At 40.2% G+C, this 17875-nt stretch overlaps 1 protein-coding gene across 6 annotated transcripts in view; it reads left to right on the plus strand.

The window, feature by feature from the left end:
• Positions 1-17875, plus strand: part of LOC135220511 (serine-rich adhesin for platelets-like) — a 297079-nt gene that overhangs the window by 243297 nt on the left and 35907 nt on the right. For all 6 annotated transcript variants that reach the window (XR_010315717.1, XR_010315719.1, XR_010315718.1 and 3 more), the window contains exons 3-5: positions 8277-8389; positions 11090-11188; positions 11333-11483. Coding sequence is in view for 3 of the 6 variants with exons in the window: in XM_064257662.1 (XP_064113732.1) it covers positions 8277-8389; positions 11090-11188; positions 11333-11483 (363 nt within the window). In the remaining 3 variants the exon portion in view is untranslated. The remainder of the gene's footprint in view (positions 1-8276; positions 8390-11089; positions 11189-11332; positions 11484-17875) is intronic.

Raw genomic sequence — 17875 nt, forward strand, 5'->3', positions numbered from 1 at the left:
CGTATAATTATTGTATGTTTGCCTCAGGGAATTCCTAACTCACTGGTTCCCGTAACTTTTTGAATGCTCTTTCCAGACTGGGGGACATGACCTCACCTAAGGACGCTTACTGAGATACTAATCTCGTGAAGCGTTGTCAGTTGTCGTCTTTCATCCAAGAGAACAAGAGAATCCAGTTCAATACTATAGACCATTAGACGCACACATAGCAGTGTAAGTTACTCGCAAGCACACGTATTTTGTACGTCCAAAGAGACTGGCAATCCTTCTCGGTCGAAGAAAGAAGGCATAGCCTACTATTACACATACGTGCATACAAAGGATAAGGGAGCTCGCTCATTTATTGAGAGACTGCTTAAAACTTACTCAAAGTAGGACCATAGAGCGAATGTTGTATTTTGCGTTCGAAACTCTCAGATGTAAGAAGGGTCACTATACGTTTGACATGTTGGTTATTGAGGAGCGTACCCTAACCCACGTAACGTTGTATGTGTTTATATTGTTTTTTATAAAAGAAATGGACGCACATACATATATACGTATATACACACACACAACTTATATATCCATTTCAGACAGCTCAGACGAGTGCTAATACGCATGTCTGAGCTACGTAAGCCAACCTTATTACTCGTACTACATTGATTGATACCTGCTCAGTTCCGCTGGTGAACCTTGGCGCTGGGCATTAAACAGAGGCAGTGGAAGTGGGCGACTTCTCTCTCTCTCTCTCTCTCTCTCTCTCTCTCTCTCTCTCTCTCTCTCTCTCGATCTGAGCTTCTGGGCCTTTGGCAATATCATGGCTATCAATTATTGCAGGTTGTGGGCACCGACGCCCACAATCGCTACTGTCTCGGCCGCCCATGATTAGGGGGCCTAACTTGCTTGCACGTAAGGCTGGAAGAGAATCTCTCTCTCTCTCTCTCTCTCTCTCGAGTTGCCATATCGTAGTGGATCATAACACAAACCAACTAAGCGATGCAAGGTATTTCTGTGGCAGATTTAACATTGTCGCTCATAGGTTTGAACTTACATCGCTGGATGTGATACTCGTCCCATTTTGTATTACTTTTTTTTTCAGAGTTGATTTTCCAGTTACCTGACAAGCGCCTCGAGTAGTTCACAGTAAAACTCGGAATTATCTCTTGGCCTGCCGTCTCCAGGCGGACCGCTCTGCCATTTTCTTTCGAGAGCTTCTGGACCTTTTCTAAGGTTATCTGCTTATTTGTATCTCTGACTCTTTCTGCTGAAAATTCGGTCCACTCTGTTTGATGCCTCTTTCTTTCCAAACATTCTAGTTGTCTGTAGAAGAAAACTATCGAGATGGATATTTGTCTGTCCGTCCGCACTTTGTTCTGCCGCCCTCAGATCTTAAAGTCTATACTGAGGCTCGTGGGCTGTAAATTGGTTTGTTGATCATCCACCCTCCAGTCATGAAACCTACCAAATGTCACCCTTCTAGCCTCAGTCGTTTTTGTTTTTATTTAAGGTTAAAGTGGGCCTTGTTCGTGCGTCTGGCAACCATACAGGTGCCAACAACACAGGCCACCACGTAGTAGTAGCGGAGAGTTTCATACAGCATTATACGCTAGACAAAAAGAAACTTGTTTGCGCCAAAGGAGCTTCGGTGCATTTCTTACTTGGTTTTTTAACAGCAGTATACGCCAGTTTCACTATGCGAACAGTTATCATTTTCTTTTATAGATTGAAGTTTCCGATTTTGACTGAATGTTTCATTATTCTCAGCGTCATTTCAAGCCGATTTCTTTCCCTGGTTTTATTTTCAAAACAGACGTCCAGTACTTCCCAATCTTACATCGGAGTCCTTCATTGGGGCCATAGGATAGAAGAAGCGATCGCTTTACTTTTGAGGATAAGTGGCATATTTTCCCGAGTTATCAAGTAATGCTATAATGTTAATGATAAATTACTTATGATTGTAACAATTGCATCATCGACACCTGTGTTCAAGAGGAAACGCCTCGTGATATGAAATCAGCGTCTAATCGGAATGTTTGAGAGATTCTGGGCAGTTCTTAGGAAATTCTGTTTTGGAGTTGCTTTATCTAGAAATAACGCTCTCTCTCTCTCTCTCTCTCTCTCTCTCTCTCTCTCTCTCTCTCTCTCTCTCTCTCTCTCTCTCTCTCTCGTCTTATGTACCATTTCAAGCTAAAATTCCGTCCGAGTACTCTGTAGACGTGACATGTTATCATATTGATAACACATCCTTCCTGTCAAAAATGACTTCGAGCGTCCAAGGAGTTTTGTAATTACATCAGGCTGATAACTTATAACAGACATATTGTTGCTTGATGTTGCTTCATTATGGCGACGGAGCGCGGCGCTCTTTTTTCGTAGAACATCGTTTCACACAAAATAAATTCATGTATGGATACGTGTTGCTTATTACACTGTAGGATTCATGCGTGTTTGTGTGTGTGCATGTGAGAGAGAGAGAAAGAGAGGCAGAGAGAGAGCGAGAATGAGTTTCGAATAGGTATAGGTTTTTTTTTTTTAATTATAGTTTTTTCTTATAAGCGTTTGATGTCCAATTAAAAGATTGATCAAAAAAATTGGCAAATTTGCAGTGTTCATCACAGCCGCTTGAACTTACTGATAAATTTCGTAGTGACTCATATGGAATGCTTGTGGCGTCAGTAAGTCATCTCGTCACTCATACATCTACAACTTTACTTCATTGAGAGTGAATAATACTTATTTGCAACATGACGCGCGAATGTATGTATGTGTGAGCGTGCGTGTGAGAGAGAGAGAGAGAGAGAGAGAGAGAGAGAGAGAGAGAGAGAGAGAGAGAGAGAGAGCAACAGGTGGGATCCCCTTTGAGGTTTATGACTTACTATTAATGTCCGTGCCCCGTTACTGAAACTGTCCCAGTTACGATATGTTTGTAAATAAAATAAAAATAATAAAAAAATTAGAGAGAGGATTGACTAGGCCTATAAACAAGATGTAGTACTCTCTCTCTCTCTCTCTCTCTCTCTCTCTCTCTCTCTCAGAAGTCCCAGGATTACTCGTTGTCCTACAGTCTATATGCTATTCAGACACTCGAGTCTCGATAGTCAATCTCTCTCTCTCTCTCTCTCTCTCTCTCTCTCTCTCTCTCTCTCTCTCTCTGTGTGTGTGTGTGTGTGTGTGTGTGGAGTAACCTAATGCGTAGCTTACGCGCTAGGTACTTTTCCTTTTTAATTTTCTGTAAAAGAAAACTATTGAAATGGCTATTTGTCAGTCCGCCTGCACTTTTTCTCTCCGCCCTCAGATCTTAAAAACTGCTGAGGCTAGAGGGCTGCAATTTGTTATGTTGATCATCAAACATACTAAATTGCAGCCCTCTAGCCACAGTATTTTTGAAAATTTTATTTAAGGTTAGATAGCGTAATTATTTCAATTTTCTATGATGAAACAATGCGCTATTTGCCCGTAGATTTTAGCACGCGCCCCGAGTAAGCTGGAGGTCGGCTCACGTCCTCTTGCTCACTAAGTATTCTGATTCTTCACAAGGTTTAGTCCCAGTTTAATTAAAGAGCTGCTGCTGTATTTGGAAATACAATGCAATTATCATGTACTCTCCCTCTTGTGACGCTCCTGATTGGCTGTTGATAAGGCAATCACAGGGCTGGAAACTCTCCTCAGTCTCTCTCGAGAGTTCACATAAGCAGGATGTATGGTCCACCTCTCCTGAGGAATACGTCTTTCGAAAGTATCCCTCAGGAGAGGTGGAACATACATCCTGCCTGTGTGAACTCTCTCGAGAGAGAGACTGTGGAGAGTTTCCAGACCTGTGATTGGTTTATTAACAGCCAATCAGGAGCGTCGTAAGGGAGGGGCCTAGATATCAGATGCACGGGTGGTGTGAATTTGCTATAACTTCGGATTATGGTTTAGTTGGTCCTAGATTTCGGTTCTTTTAATTTTCGTCGGTGAAACAACGCTCTATTTGCGCCTGTAAATTTTAGCACGCGCCCCCGACTAAGCTGGAGGTCGGCTCACGCCTTGTTCCTTCCTATCTTCTAGTTAGACACGTTAACGTTTCCGTGCAAGAATTTCTGTCTAGTGCCAGGAATGGTATGATTAAATATTGAGCAGTATATCCATTTTTATTTTCCTTTTTTTTCCCCCTCCACTGTTTGTGTACATTTGATCCAACTGGCTAATTGAAATATTTAGATTTGCGCAAGTCACCGAATCAGGATTACTTCATGGAAGGTAACAAATTGTTCAAGGGGCAGATTCGCACGTATGCGCAGCAGACGCGGATGTTGAGTGAAAGAATTTAATGTATACATAGAATGTCACCCGTTCGTTCACAACCTCCAGGATGTTGACCTATGGTCTAGAATTAATTTTGAATGTTGCGTCTTCAGGTATGAATGAATCTTTATTTTACTAGCTGTTCCGTTTGTAAGGTAGTTTCTTCCTTTCTTTTGTTTAGTTATTTATTTTTATACTTCTAGATTAACCCTGAATACTTCCCGTATTGTGTTTCTGATGTTACCCTCCTCATTTATTGATATTTTCACTTACTCGGGGAGACAGCCTACGAACTACTTTGTTGTTTTTCTTCTTCTTTTTGGGTTGGTAGGAAAGGTCTGTGGAAGAACCTCAAAAGGTCTGAAGAAGGTGTTTCGCATTGAGTTGAAGACACAAGGACTTTAGGATAGGATAGTTATGGTTTATTTATTATTATACAATTGCTAATTACAATATCATTTTGCCGCCAGTTCTTCTCATTCAGTGTCCATATGCGTAAACAGTGTGAAAAAAAATAAGCTTCATATATTCAGATAGGTTTCGGGAGAAACAGTGGTCCTCAAATGGCAATCATGGAATTGATTTCGTGACTCTCATCAAAATGTTTTTCAGTCATTATGACTTGACGATTCGGTCTTTGCCCTTCCAGAGTCGTGGAGAGAGAGAGAGAGAGAGAGAGAGAGAGAGAGAGAGAGAGAGAGAGAGATTGTTGCCTTTTCCTATAACAGAAACGCACCACGGCCCATCCATCCTTTTGCCTGGAACTAGGCAATGATGCCGAAGGTTCCGGTCTGGCTCTTCCTGCTGCGACGGAACCATTGCCACGGTTCTGTTTTTTGGCCTCATGGCGGCTTTCTTGTGATTTCCGTTCCTTACGGGACCTGTCAGCGTGTCAACCAACCGGCTGGCTGGACCTATAGGCTTGTTGTTATTTATTTTTGATCTAGATAACAAACCAGGGAGAATAACAGTAACCACCTCCTTAACTTTTATTGGATCCTTATCGCAAAACACCTTAACATTTTGTTAATGATTTTAACGAAGGTTTGAACAAGGTTTCTTAACCTTTTGAGGACTCCAGAAGACCCCAATGAATTGCCCAATATGGGTCCATAACCCCCTTTGCTTAAGTCCATTCAAGTCCTATTTGTGAACAATATAACTTAATATACTTAGTTTCATACATACTTTAGGTATGAATAGCTAGGAATAGGACATACAAGAAAAGCATTTATAGTTTTGCATAGTTATTTATTTACAGATTGTACCCATGTATACATTGACGCATTCAAATAAACTATATACAGACATTTAGAGATTAAGTCCCATACCCCCAGCATGTGGTTCTCATACCCCCTTCCTCCTCCTCCTCCCCCCCCCCCCCCACCGTTAAGGACCCCTGGACTTTACCATACCGGTAACATGCGATCACGAGATGTTGGCCTTCATTGTAACGAGGAAAGGCGTGGCCTTAATACCTCGAGGAGAAGAAATAAAGGGAGCAATTTGCGACCGCAGGTAATCTGGACGAAACTGAAGCTGTTGCTAATGCAAGAGTGCAAGAGGGGCAGGTATGCCGAGTGCATGTTGCCATCCCCGCTGTTGGAGTGCCGCAAGAAAATGGCACTTGGGAAGAAGAAGAAGAAGAAGAAGAAGAAGAAGAAGAAGAAGAAGAAGAAGATGATGATGACAGAGACAAAGTATACAACATCTTCGTCTTCAGCTGTTTGGCTGTGACAGCATATATTATATATATATATATATATATATCTTTGACTCAAAGCGAACGTCTTTTTCAGACCTTTCTAAGCTTTGCCATAAGGGCTTTCCTAACCCCTCCTCCCCCCAAACAACAGCAACAACAACTATATATATATATATATATATATATATATATATATATATATATATATATATATATATTATATATATATGCAGTGAGAGAGAGAGATTGTAATGTAATGGAAATTTATCAGGATCTCTCTCTCATACACACACGTACAGTTTTGGCAATAGATTCAAGCAGGTGTTATTGGTTAGCTAGAGTATTTTTTCCAACCCTATTTTTCAACTTTTGCCCGTCAGACGTGCTGTCTCGCCGCACTTATGTATTTGTTTGTGCTGCCGCTCTCGTTTTTGCTGTCGAGTGCTTTCATTTTTTTCCTTCAATAGTGCTTCCTGCCATTCAACAGGTAAATGAGGTATTGTTTATCTCGGTTTCCAGACCATTTTCGCTTATTCGGGGAGTTGTTGTTGTTGTTTGGGGGGGGGGGGAGGGGGGGGGGGTGTTAGGAAAGCCCTATGGCAAAGCCTAGAAAGGTCTGAAGAGACGTTTCGCTTTGAGTCAAAGATACAGGAATTTTAGGATAGGATATTGATGATTTATTTATTAGAATGAAAATGAAAAAAATGAATAATGTGCTTGTTAAACAGTACAGAATATTTATGTCTAATAGAGTATAGCGTATTTATTTTAATTTTCGGTGTTGAAACAACGTTCTCTTTGACCATAGATTTTACCGCACGTGCTCTGGGTAAGTTGGAGGTCGGATCACGCCTCGTTCTCGTTAATAGCTGGACGTGTTTCTCGCGAGAATTCCCGTGTGATTTGGAATGAAAATCTACTACATTATTCCTAGAACATGCCACTGGATTTGACTCTATATTATAGATTTAATGGGAATGAATCTTAATTTTAATTTCAGACCTTAGGTAACCTTAACAAACGAAAGGAAAGAAGACTAAGGAAACTGTTGTGTTTCTAGCGCCTCCCCAATGGCGTGGTCGGTATGGTGTTGGCCTGCCACCTCGGTGGCCGCAAGTTCGATTCTCGGGCATTCCATTGAGGTGTGAGAGATGTGTGTATTTCTGGTGGTAGAAATTCACTCTCGACGTGGTTCGGAAGTCACGTACAAAGCCGTTGGTCCCGTTGCTGAATAACCACTGGAGGGTCCATGCAACGTAAAAACACCATACAAACAGACATAAGATGTGTTTCTATGTAGTAAGCTTGTTGACTCAGCGTTGAGAAATCCACGTATGGATTTCCCGACAAGTTTGCCATCTTTGCAGTGTGGGTGTGCGTGTGTTTCAGCGTTGAAAATTCACAGAGAACATATTATGTTGACTGAAAAAGGGAGGTTTGACGATTACAATCATTAAGCGAGTGTGTCTTACGTGTGGCGCCCAAGGGAAACGACCAAGTTGCTTTTTTTATGGTTTTGGTTGTAGTACTTTAAGTTTTCTTATAAAATAACCTTTTTTTTTTTTTAGCTGTTTTCATTAGGTAATATTAATTGAACACGAGTTAAATTGAGAGTATGAAGGATTCGGTATATAATAATTTGTTTAATGGCTAATTATGAAGAATGTTGAATCTTTTTTTTTAGATTAGCTGATGAATTATATATATATATATATATTATATATATATATATATATATATATATATATATATATGTGTGTGTGTGTGTGTGTGTGTGTGTGTGTGTGTGTGTCAAATATGCATATATATTTATTTACATACACATATCAAAATTGTTGCTAGTTACATACAACGTCGTTTTGGTTCTTAAATTTTAAAATACACAAAGAAAAGAAATAAGAAGCAATGAAAGTCTGTATCAAATAAAATTCACTTATATGTCCTTATTGCACCTACAAGTTCCGCTTGTGAATTCCTTTGAAGAGACACTGCTACGGAGTTCCAGAAACAATCACTTCTCTCTCTTAGCGTCCTTGCTGCATAGTTATCATTGTTTAAATACGAGAAATAATAAGTTGGCGTTCCTCGAAAGACATAATGAAGGGGTAATTGACGCATTCCTTCTTGCAACCCCGAAATAATGATGGAACTTCCAGGTAATTCCAAGAATAACCCTCCTATAATTATAGTTGCTGTCATTAAAATGTTGGTTTTTTCTCTCTCTCTCTTTCAGATGAATAATCCTCCTATAATTATAGTTGCTGTTATTAAAATTTGTTTTCTCTCTCTCTCTATCTTTCAGATGACTACACCCGTGTAGCTTTGAGTTCCTACCCCGGCGTGCCCGGCAGTGATTACATCAATGCCAACTACATCAGGGGCGCCAGTGGCTCCAAGGCGTATATCGCCTCCCAGGTGAGAACAATTAATGCCATTCTCTCTCTCTCTCTCTCTCTCTCTCTCTCTCTCTCCGTATTCTTTCTCAGTACCGTGAAAGAGTGAATTTTTACACTATCACTTATCCATGCTTATATATATATATATATATATATATATATAAATATATATATATATTATAATATTATATATATGTATGTAATGGCTATATTATATATATAAATATATGATATATATATCATATATATATATATATCGATATTATGTATGTATTTTTTTTGTTAAAAAAATTGTTTTTATATTCTTTTTATATTTTTTATTTATACAATATATCACTATCTATATATATCTATTATGTATGTATGTATGTATATATTATATATTTTTTATTTATAAATATATAATATATATATATAATATATTATATATTTTTATTAATATATATATATATATATATTATATATATCCTCTATTGTCATACAGCTTGAGGAAGGAATAGAAGTAGTTGAGCAAGTGCTTTCGTGTATTTTTTTCACACCTCCTCAGGGTCAAGTGATACAAAAATTTATTATTTGTGACAAAGACACCTCTGTGGCAGCGATACATAAACATAAAAACTATCGTACTGCTATTCAAAAACTAATTGTCTTGACATTTTGTTTACAAGTAGTTCATCCAGTTTGTACATCCCGGGGATGCTGTTGATCAAATCCACACGATTTTTCCTTATTATACATGACTCAACAATGTTTCGTTTTGTCATGTCTTTACAAAACATGATCTCTTTCGCTCCTTTCCAATTCATGGTGTGGTTGCACTCATTCATATGTTGAAACAAACTACTTGCATTATTCCCCGTTCTGACATTATATTTATGTTGTTTCAATCTTGTTTCGAGATCCTTTCCACTTTGTCCCACGTGTACATTTTATGACACTGATTGCGGGGGATCTGATATATGCAGCCACTCTTCTGTAGGAGGGAATTCCTGATTAATAAGTTCTTAAGTACATAGTTCATAAATATGACATTAACGTTAAATGGCCTCAACAGCCCAGGGGTGGCCATAAACTGGTTACAGTATGGTAAAACAAGGAGGTTTTTCATATTAAAATCACTCTTACGAACAACTATATAAAATATTTTTCTTGCTTTACAGAAAGTCCTATCAGTAAAATCTCAAGGGTACCTAAGACTTGTTGCAATGTCTCTGACCTTCTGAAGCTCAGCTTCCAGGAATTCAAGGCAACTGACCCGCAGTGCCCTTAAAAACATAGAAGAAAATACCATCATCTTCGTTCTTGGATGATGGTTAGAATAAAAATGTATGTAGGAATCTACATTTGTAGACTACCTGTACACAGAAAATCTAAAATTTCTATCATTCCTCGCAATTAAAACATCTAAAAACGCCAACTTGTTATCTACTTCACTTTCCATGGTGAATTTTATAGAAGGTACTAGGGTATTTAATGCTGTTAGGAAGAACTTATTAATCAGGAATTCCCCCCTACAGAAGAGTGACTGCATATCTGAGATCCCCCGCAATCAGTGTCATAAAATGTACATGTGGGACAAAGTGGAAAGGATCTCGAAACAAAGTTAAAACAACATATAATGTCAGAACGGGGAATAATGCAAGCAGTTTATTTCAACATATGTATGAGTGCAACCACACCATGAATTGGAAAGGAGCGAAAGAGATCATGTTTTGTAAAGACATCACAAACAATATTGTTGAGTCATGTATAATAAGGAAAAATCGTGTGGATTTGATCAACAGCATCCCCGGGATGTACAAACTGGATGAACTACTTGTAAACAACATTTCTAGACAATTAGTTTTTGAATAGCAGTACGATAGTTTTTATGTTTATGTATTGCTGCCACAGAGGTGTCTGTCACAAATAATGAATTTTTGAAGTGTGAAAAAAAAACACGAAAGCGCTTGGTCAACTCTTTTTCATTTCTTCCTCCGACTGTACGACAACATGAAATATCGCATGCTTTAGCGATAGATCGTCTATATATATATGTGTATGTGTGTGTGTGTGTGTGTGTGTGTGTGTGTGTGTTTGCAATATCTCTGGATGAAGGAAAAAGTTTCCGATAGAATGGGTGAAAGGAAATAATTGTTCATTTATATCTGAGTAAAGATGACAAGAGGAACAGACTGGAATTAAATGGGCGTAACGACACTAAAGTGCAATATTGACGTGCATGGTTGCAGCTTTGATTGAGAATATAGCACAGCTGAGAGAAGGACTGATAGAAAGAACAGTCATTTTTTAGAAACTTGAATTCAGCTCAGGAGTTTCACATCCACAGTTTAGCAGTTAAAAGTGTGTATATGAGAGTGACCATTTTTTTTCCCGGGAGCCACTCCTGTCTAATACTTGTGGAGAGAGAGAGAGGATAGACGAGGAGAGAGGAGAGGAAGAGAGAGAGAGAGAGAGAGAGAGAGAGAGAGAATCTATGTCTATATATCTATACATATGCTAAACATCACTAAAATATGCTCGTAAATTCTTGATCATCTAAAGCCACAGAAAAATCTTGGAAAGAAACGATAGAGTTTCGAGTACTCTCGTGTAAGATTAACACGGCCCGAAGATGCATTTATTACAGGAAGGTACTTAGTACTCTGTCGTTTCCTGTCAAGTTTTTCCTGTGATACAGTATACCACACACCCCACCCCACTCTCTTTTCCTTTTCAGGGGCCACTGCCACACACGACCCATGACTTCTGGCGGATGGTGGTCGACTGTGATGTCCAGGTCATTATTATGGCCTCTAATGAGACCGAAGGAGGGAAGGTTAGTTCAAAACTGCTATTTTCAATTGAATAAGGTGACCATCTAATTAGAGGGAAATGCATATCACATGCAAGAACTCTCAACTGTGATAGTATTATCGAGACGATAGTTGCTCAACTGACCCTTTTCTTTACCCCTCTGCAGCACAAATGCGAATGTTATTGGGTCAATGCAGAGAATGAGGAGAAGCAGTTTGGCAATGTCACAGTGTCGTACGTTAAAGCTCGTCAGGTTTGCCCGGATTTCAAGGTGCGAACTCTGAAGATAAAGTATACATCGGAGTCTGGGAAGAAAGGTAAGAAGGCTTGTAGGCAGTTGAATATTGTTTCTACATTAACTCCATATTGAAGGATTGCATATTTCTAAACAGTTTCACTAATTTATAGAATTTGTAAATTTACTTTTAGACAAAATTATCAGGTGTGTTGGACTTTTCCATTCATTTGCTAAGGTTGGAATGACTTCAGTTGCTCTACATTCATTCGTGACTTCAGTTGCTTTCCATTCATTCGCTGCTGGGGTTGGAATGACTTCAGTTGCTTTCCATTCATTCGCTGCTGAGGTTTGTATTGGACTTTCAGTTCTTTACATTCAGTTCGCTGCTGAGGTTGGGAATGACTTCAGTTTGCTTTCCATTCATTCGCTGCTGAGGTTGGAATGACTTCAGTTGCTTTCCATTCATTCGCTGCTGAGGTTGGAATGACTTCAGTTGCTTTACATTCATTCGCTGCTGAGGTTGGAATGACTTCAGTTGCTTTACATTCATTCGCTGCTGAGGTTGGAATGACTTCAGTTGCTTTCCATTCATTCGCTGCGGATTGGAAATGACTTCGTTGGCTTTGACAATTCATTGCGCTGCTGAGGTTGGAATGACTTCAGTTGCTTTAAAACATTCATTCGCTGCTGAGGTTGGAATGACTTCAGTTGCTTTACATTCATTCGCCCGCTGAGGTTGGAATGACTTCCGTTTGGCTTTCCCAATTCATTCGCTTCTGAGGTTGGAATGACTTCAGTTGCTTTCCATTCATTCGCTGCTGAGGTTGGAATGACTTCAGTTGCTTTACATTCATTCGCTGCTGAGGTTGGAATGACTTCAGTTGCTTTACATTCATTCGCTGGCTGAGGTTGGAATGACTTCAGTGCTTTACATTCATTCGCTGCTGAGGTTGGAATGACTTCATTTTGCTTTCCATTCATTCGCCTGCTGTTTGGAATGACTTCAGTTGTTTCCAATTCATTTCTGCTGAGGTTAGGAATTACTTCAGGTTGGCTTTCCATTCATTAGCTGCTGAGGTGAGAATGACTTCAGTTGCTTTCCATTCATTCGTTGAGGTTGGAATGACTTCAGTTGCTTTCCATTCATTAGCTGCTGAGGTGAGAATGACTTCAGTTGCTTTCCATTCATTCGTTGAGGTTGGAATGACTTCAATTGCTTTCCATTCATTTGCTGAGGTTGGAATGACTTCAGTGGCTTTCCATTCATTCGTTGAGGTGGGAATGACTTCAGTTGCTTTCCATTCATTTGCTGAGGTTGGAATGACATCAGTGGCTTTCCATTCATTGGGCGCAGAGGTTGGAATGACTTCAGTTGCTTTCCATTCATTTTCCGCTGAGGTTGGAATGACTTCAGTTGCTTTCCATTCATTCGCTGAGGTTGGAATGACTTCAGTTGCTTTCCATTCATTCACTGAGGTTGGAATGACTTCAGTTGATTTCATCATTCACATGATTGGTTGGAAATGACTTTCCAGTTCAGAGGTTTGGAATGACTTCCAGTTGCTTTCCATTTATTCACAGAGGTTGGAATGACTTCAGTTGCTTTCCATTCATTCACAGAGGTTGGAATGACTTCAGTTGCTTTCCATTCATTCGCTGAGGTTGGAATGACTTCAGTTGCTTTCCATTCATTTGCTGAGGTTGGAATGACTTCAGTTGCTTTCCATTCATTCACAGAGGTTGGAATGACTTCAGTTGCTTTCCATTCATTCACAGAGGTTGGAATGACTTCAGTTGCTTTCCATTCATTCACTGAGGTTGGAATGACTTCAGTTGCTTTCCATTCATTTACTGAGGTTGGAATGACTTCAGTTGCTTTCCATTCATTTCACAGAGGTTGAATGACTTCATGTGCTTTCCATTCATTGGGCGCAGAGGTTGGAATGACTTCAGTTGCTTTCCATTCATTCACAGAGGTTGGAATGACTTCAGTGGCTTTCCATTCATTGGGCGCAGAGGTTGGAATGACTTCAGTGGCTTTCCATTCATTGGGCGCAGAGGTTGGAATGACTTCAGTTGCTTTCCATTCATTTTCTGCTGAGGTTGGAATGACTTCAGTTGCTTTCCATTCATTCGCTGAGGTTGGAATGACTTCAGTTGCTTTCCATTCATTTCGCTGAGGTTGGAATGACTTCAGTTGCTTTCCATTCATTTGCTGCAGAGGTTGGAATGACTTCAGTTGCTTTCCATTCATTCGCTGAGGTTGGAATGACTTCAGTTGCTTTCCATTCATTTGCTGAGGTGGAAATGACTTCAGTTACTTTCCATTCATTTTCCGCTGAGGTTGGAATGACTTCGGTTGCTTTCCATTCATTCGCCGCTTAGGTGGGAAGACTTCAGTTGTTTCCATTCATTCGCTTGAAGGTTGGAATTGACTTCAGTGATTGGCAATTCATTTGGCTTTGAGGTGGATGACTTCAGTTAATTTCCATTCCATTTGTTCCGCGGAAGGTTTGGAATGACTTCGGTTGCTTTCCATTCATTCGCCGGCTGAGGTTGGAAGGACTTCAGTTGCTTTCCATTCCATTAGCTTGCTTTTGAGGTGGAATGGACTTCAGTTAGCTTTCCATTCATTTTCCGCTGAGGTTGGGAATTTGGAATTCAGTTGCTTTCCATTCATTTCCGCTGAGGTTGGAAGGACTTCATTTGCTTTCCATTCCATTTACCTGCAGGGAGGTTAGGAATGGACTTCAATTGCTTTGATCCATTTAACGCAGAGGGTTGGAATGACTTTCAGTTGCTTTCCATTCCATTCGCTGAGGTTGGAATGACTTGCAAGTTGCTTTCCATTCAATTACCGCAGAGGTTGGGAATTTTTTTTTTTTTTTTTTTTTTTAGAATGACTTCAAATTGCGTTCCCATTTCATTTACTGCAGAGGTTGGAATGACTTCATTGCTTTCCATTCATTTACCTGCAAAGGATTGTTGGAAATGACTTAGTGCTTTCCATTTGTCATTCCGCTGAGGTTGGAATGACTTTCAGTTGCTTCCATTCATTTACCGCAAAGGTTGAAATGGACTTATTTGCTTTCCAATTCATTCCTGAGGTTGAATGGACTTTCAGTTGGCTTTCCATTCCATTTACCACAGAGGTTGGAATGACTTCAGTTGCTTTCCATTCATTTACCGCAGGGGTTGGAATGACTTCAATTGCTTTCCATTCATTTACCGCAGAGGTTGGAATGACTTCAATTGCTTTCCATTCATTTACTGCAGAGGTTGGAATGACTTCAGTTGCTTTCCATTCATTTGCTGAGGTTGGAATGACTTCAGTTGCTTTCCATTCATTTACCGCAAAGGTTGAAATGACTTCATTTGCTTTCCATTCATTCGCTCGAGGTTGGAATGACTTCAGTTGCTTTCCATTCATTCACCGCAGAGGTTGGAATGACTTAGTTGCTTTCCATTCATTCGCTGAGGTTGGAATGACTTCAGTTGCTTTCCATTCATTCGCCGCTGAGGTTTAAATGACTTCAGTTGCTTTCCATTCATTCACCGCTGAGGTTGGAATGACTTCAGTTGCTTTCCATTCATTCGCTGAGGTTGGAATGACTTCAGTTGCTTTCCATTCATTCGCTGAGGTTGGAATGACTTCAGTTGCTTTCCATTCATTCGCCGCTGAGGTTGGAATGACTTCAGTTGCTTTCCATTCATTCACCGCTGAGGTTGGAATGACTTCAGTTGCTTTCCATTCATTCGCTGAGGTTGGAATGACTTCAGTTGCTTTCCATTCATTCGCTGAGGTTGGAATGACTTCAGTTGCTTTCCATTCATTCGCTGAGGTTGGAATGACTTCAGTTGCTTTCCATTCATTCGCTGAGGTTGGAAGGACTTCAGTTGCTTTCCATTCATTCGCCGCTGAGGTTGGAATGACTTCAGTTGCTTTCCATTCATTCGGCGCTGAGGTTGGAAGGACTTCAGTTACTTTCCATTCATTTTCGCTGAGGTTGGAATGGACTTCAGTTGCTTTCATTCATTTTCCGACTGAGGTTGGAAGGACTTCAGTTACTTTCCATTGATTTTCGCTGAGGTTGTTGGAATGACTTCAGTTGCTTTCCATCATTCACTGCTGAGGTGGTAATTGGAGGCAATAACAGTTGCTTTCCATTATTTCTCCGCTGAGGTTGGAATGACTTCAGTTGCTTTCCATTCATTTTCCGCTGAGGTTTGAATACTTCAGTTGCTTTCCATTCATTTACCGCAGAGGTTGGAATGACTTCATTAGCTTTCCATTCATTCGCTGAGGTTGGAATGACTTCATTTGCTTTCCATTCATTTACCGCATAGGTTGGAATGACTTCAGTTGCTTTCCATTCATTCGCTGAGGTTGGAATGACTTCAGTTGCTTTCCATTCATTTACCGCAGAGGTTGGAATGACTTCAATTGCTTTCCATTCATTTACCGCAGAGGTTGGAATGACTTCAATTGCTTTCCATTCATTTACTGCAGAGGTTGGAATGACTTCAATTGCTTTCCATTCATTTACCGCAGAGGTTGGAATGACTTCAGTTGCTTTCCATTCATTTGCTGAGGTTGGAATGACTTCAGTTGCTTTCCATTCATTTACCACAAAGGTTGAAATGACTTAATTTGCTTTCCATTCATTCGCTGAGGTTGGAATGACTTCAGTTGCTTTCCATTCATTTACCGCAGAGGTTGGAATGACTTCAGTTGCTTTCCATTCATTTACCGCAGAGGTTGGAATGACTTCAATTGCTTTCCATTCATTTACCGCAGAGGTTGGCAATGACTTCAGTTGCTTTCCATTCATTTGCTGAGGTTGGAATGACTTCAGTTGCTTTCCATTCATTTACCGCAAAGGTTGAAATGACTTCATTTGCTTTCCATTCATTCGCTGAGGTTGGAATGACTTCAGTTGCTTTCCATTCATTCACCGCAGAGGTTGGAATGACTTCAGTTGCTTTCCATTCATTCGCTGAGGTTGGAATGACTTCAGTTGCTTTCCATTCATTCGCCGCTGAGGTTTAAATGACTTCAGTTGCTTTCCATTCATTCACCGCTGAGGTTGGAATGACTTCAGTTGCTTTCCATTCATTCACTGAGGTTGGAATGACTTCAGTTGCTTTCCATTCATTCGCTGAGGTTGGAATGACTTCAGTTGCTTTCCATTCATTCGCCGCTGAGGTTGGAATGACTTCAGTTGCTTTCCATTCATTCGCTGAGGTTGGAATGACTTCAGTTGCTTTCCATTCATTCGCTGAGGTTGGAATGACTTCAGTTGCTTTCCATTCATTCACTGCTGAGGTTGGAATGACTTCAGTTGCTTTCCATTCATTCGCTGAGGTTGGAATGACTTCAATTGCTTTCCATTCATTCGCTGAGGTTGGAATGACTTCAGTTGCTTTCCATTCATTTGCCGCTGAGGTTGAAATGACTTCAGTTGCTTTCCATTCATTCGCCGCTGAGGTTGGAATGACTTCAGTTGCTTTCCATTCATTCGCCCCTGAGGTTGAAATGACTTCAGTTGCTTTCCATTCATTCACCGCTGAGGTTGGAATGACTTCAGTTGCTTTCCATTCATTCGCTGAGGTTGGAATGACTTCAGTTGCTTTCCATTCATTCGCTGAGGTTGGAATGACTTCAGTTGCTTTCCATTCATTTGCCGCTGAGGTTGGAATGACTTCAGTTGCTTTCCATTCATTCGCTGAGGTTGGAAGGAGGGAATTCAGTTGCTTTGGGGATTTTCCATTCATTCGCCGCTGAGGTTGGAATGACTTCAGTTGCTTTCCATTCATTCGGCGCTGAGGTTGGAAGGACTTCAGTTACTTTCCATTCATTTTCCGCTGAGGTTGGAATGACTTCAGTTGCTTTCCATTCATTTTCCGCTGAGGTTGGAAGGACTTCAGTTACTTTCCATTTATTTTCCGCTGAGGTTGGAATGACTTCAGTTGCTTTCCATTCATTCACTGCTGAGGTTGGAAGGACTACAGTTGCTTTCCATTATTTCTCCGCTGAGGTTGGAATGACTTCAGTTGCTTTCCATTCATTTTCCGCTGAGGTTTGAATACTTCAGTTGCTTTCCATTCATTTACCGCAGAGGTTGGAATGACTTCATTAGCTTTCCATTCATTCGCTGAGGTTGGAATGACTTCATTTGCTTTCCATTCATTTACCGCATAGGTTGGAATGACTTCAGTTGCTTTCCATTCATTCGCTGAGGTTGGAATGACTTCAGTTGCTTTCCATTCATTTACCGCAGAGGTTGGAATGACTTCAATTGCTTTCCATTCATTTACCGCAGAGGTTGGAATGACTTCAATTGCTTTCCATTCATTTACTGCAGAGGTTGGAATGACTTCAATTGCTTTCCATTCATTTACCGCAGAGGTTTGGAATGACTTCAGTTGCTTTCCATTTCATTTTGCTGAGGTTGGAATGACTTTCAGTTG

This window comes from Macrobrachium nipponense, chromosome 2, assembly GCF_015104395.2.
Source record: "Macrobrachium nipponense isolate FS-2020 chromosome 2, ASM1510439v2, whole genome shotgun sequence".
Lineage (NCBI taxonomy): Eukaryota > Metazoa > Arthropoda > Malacostraca > Decapoda > Palaemonidae > Macrobrachium > Macrobrachium nipponense.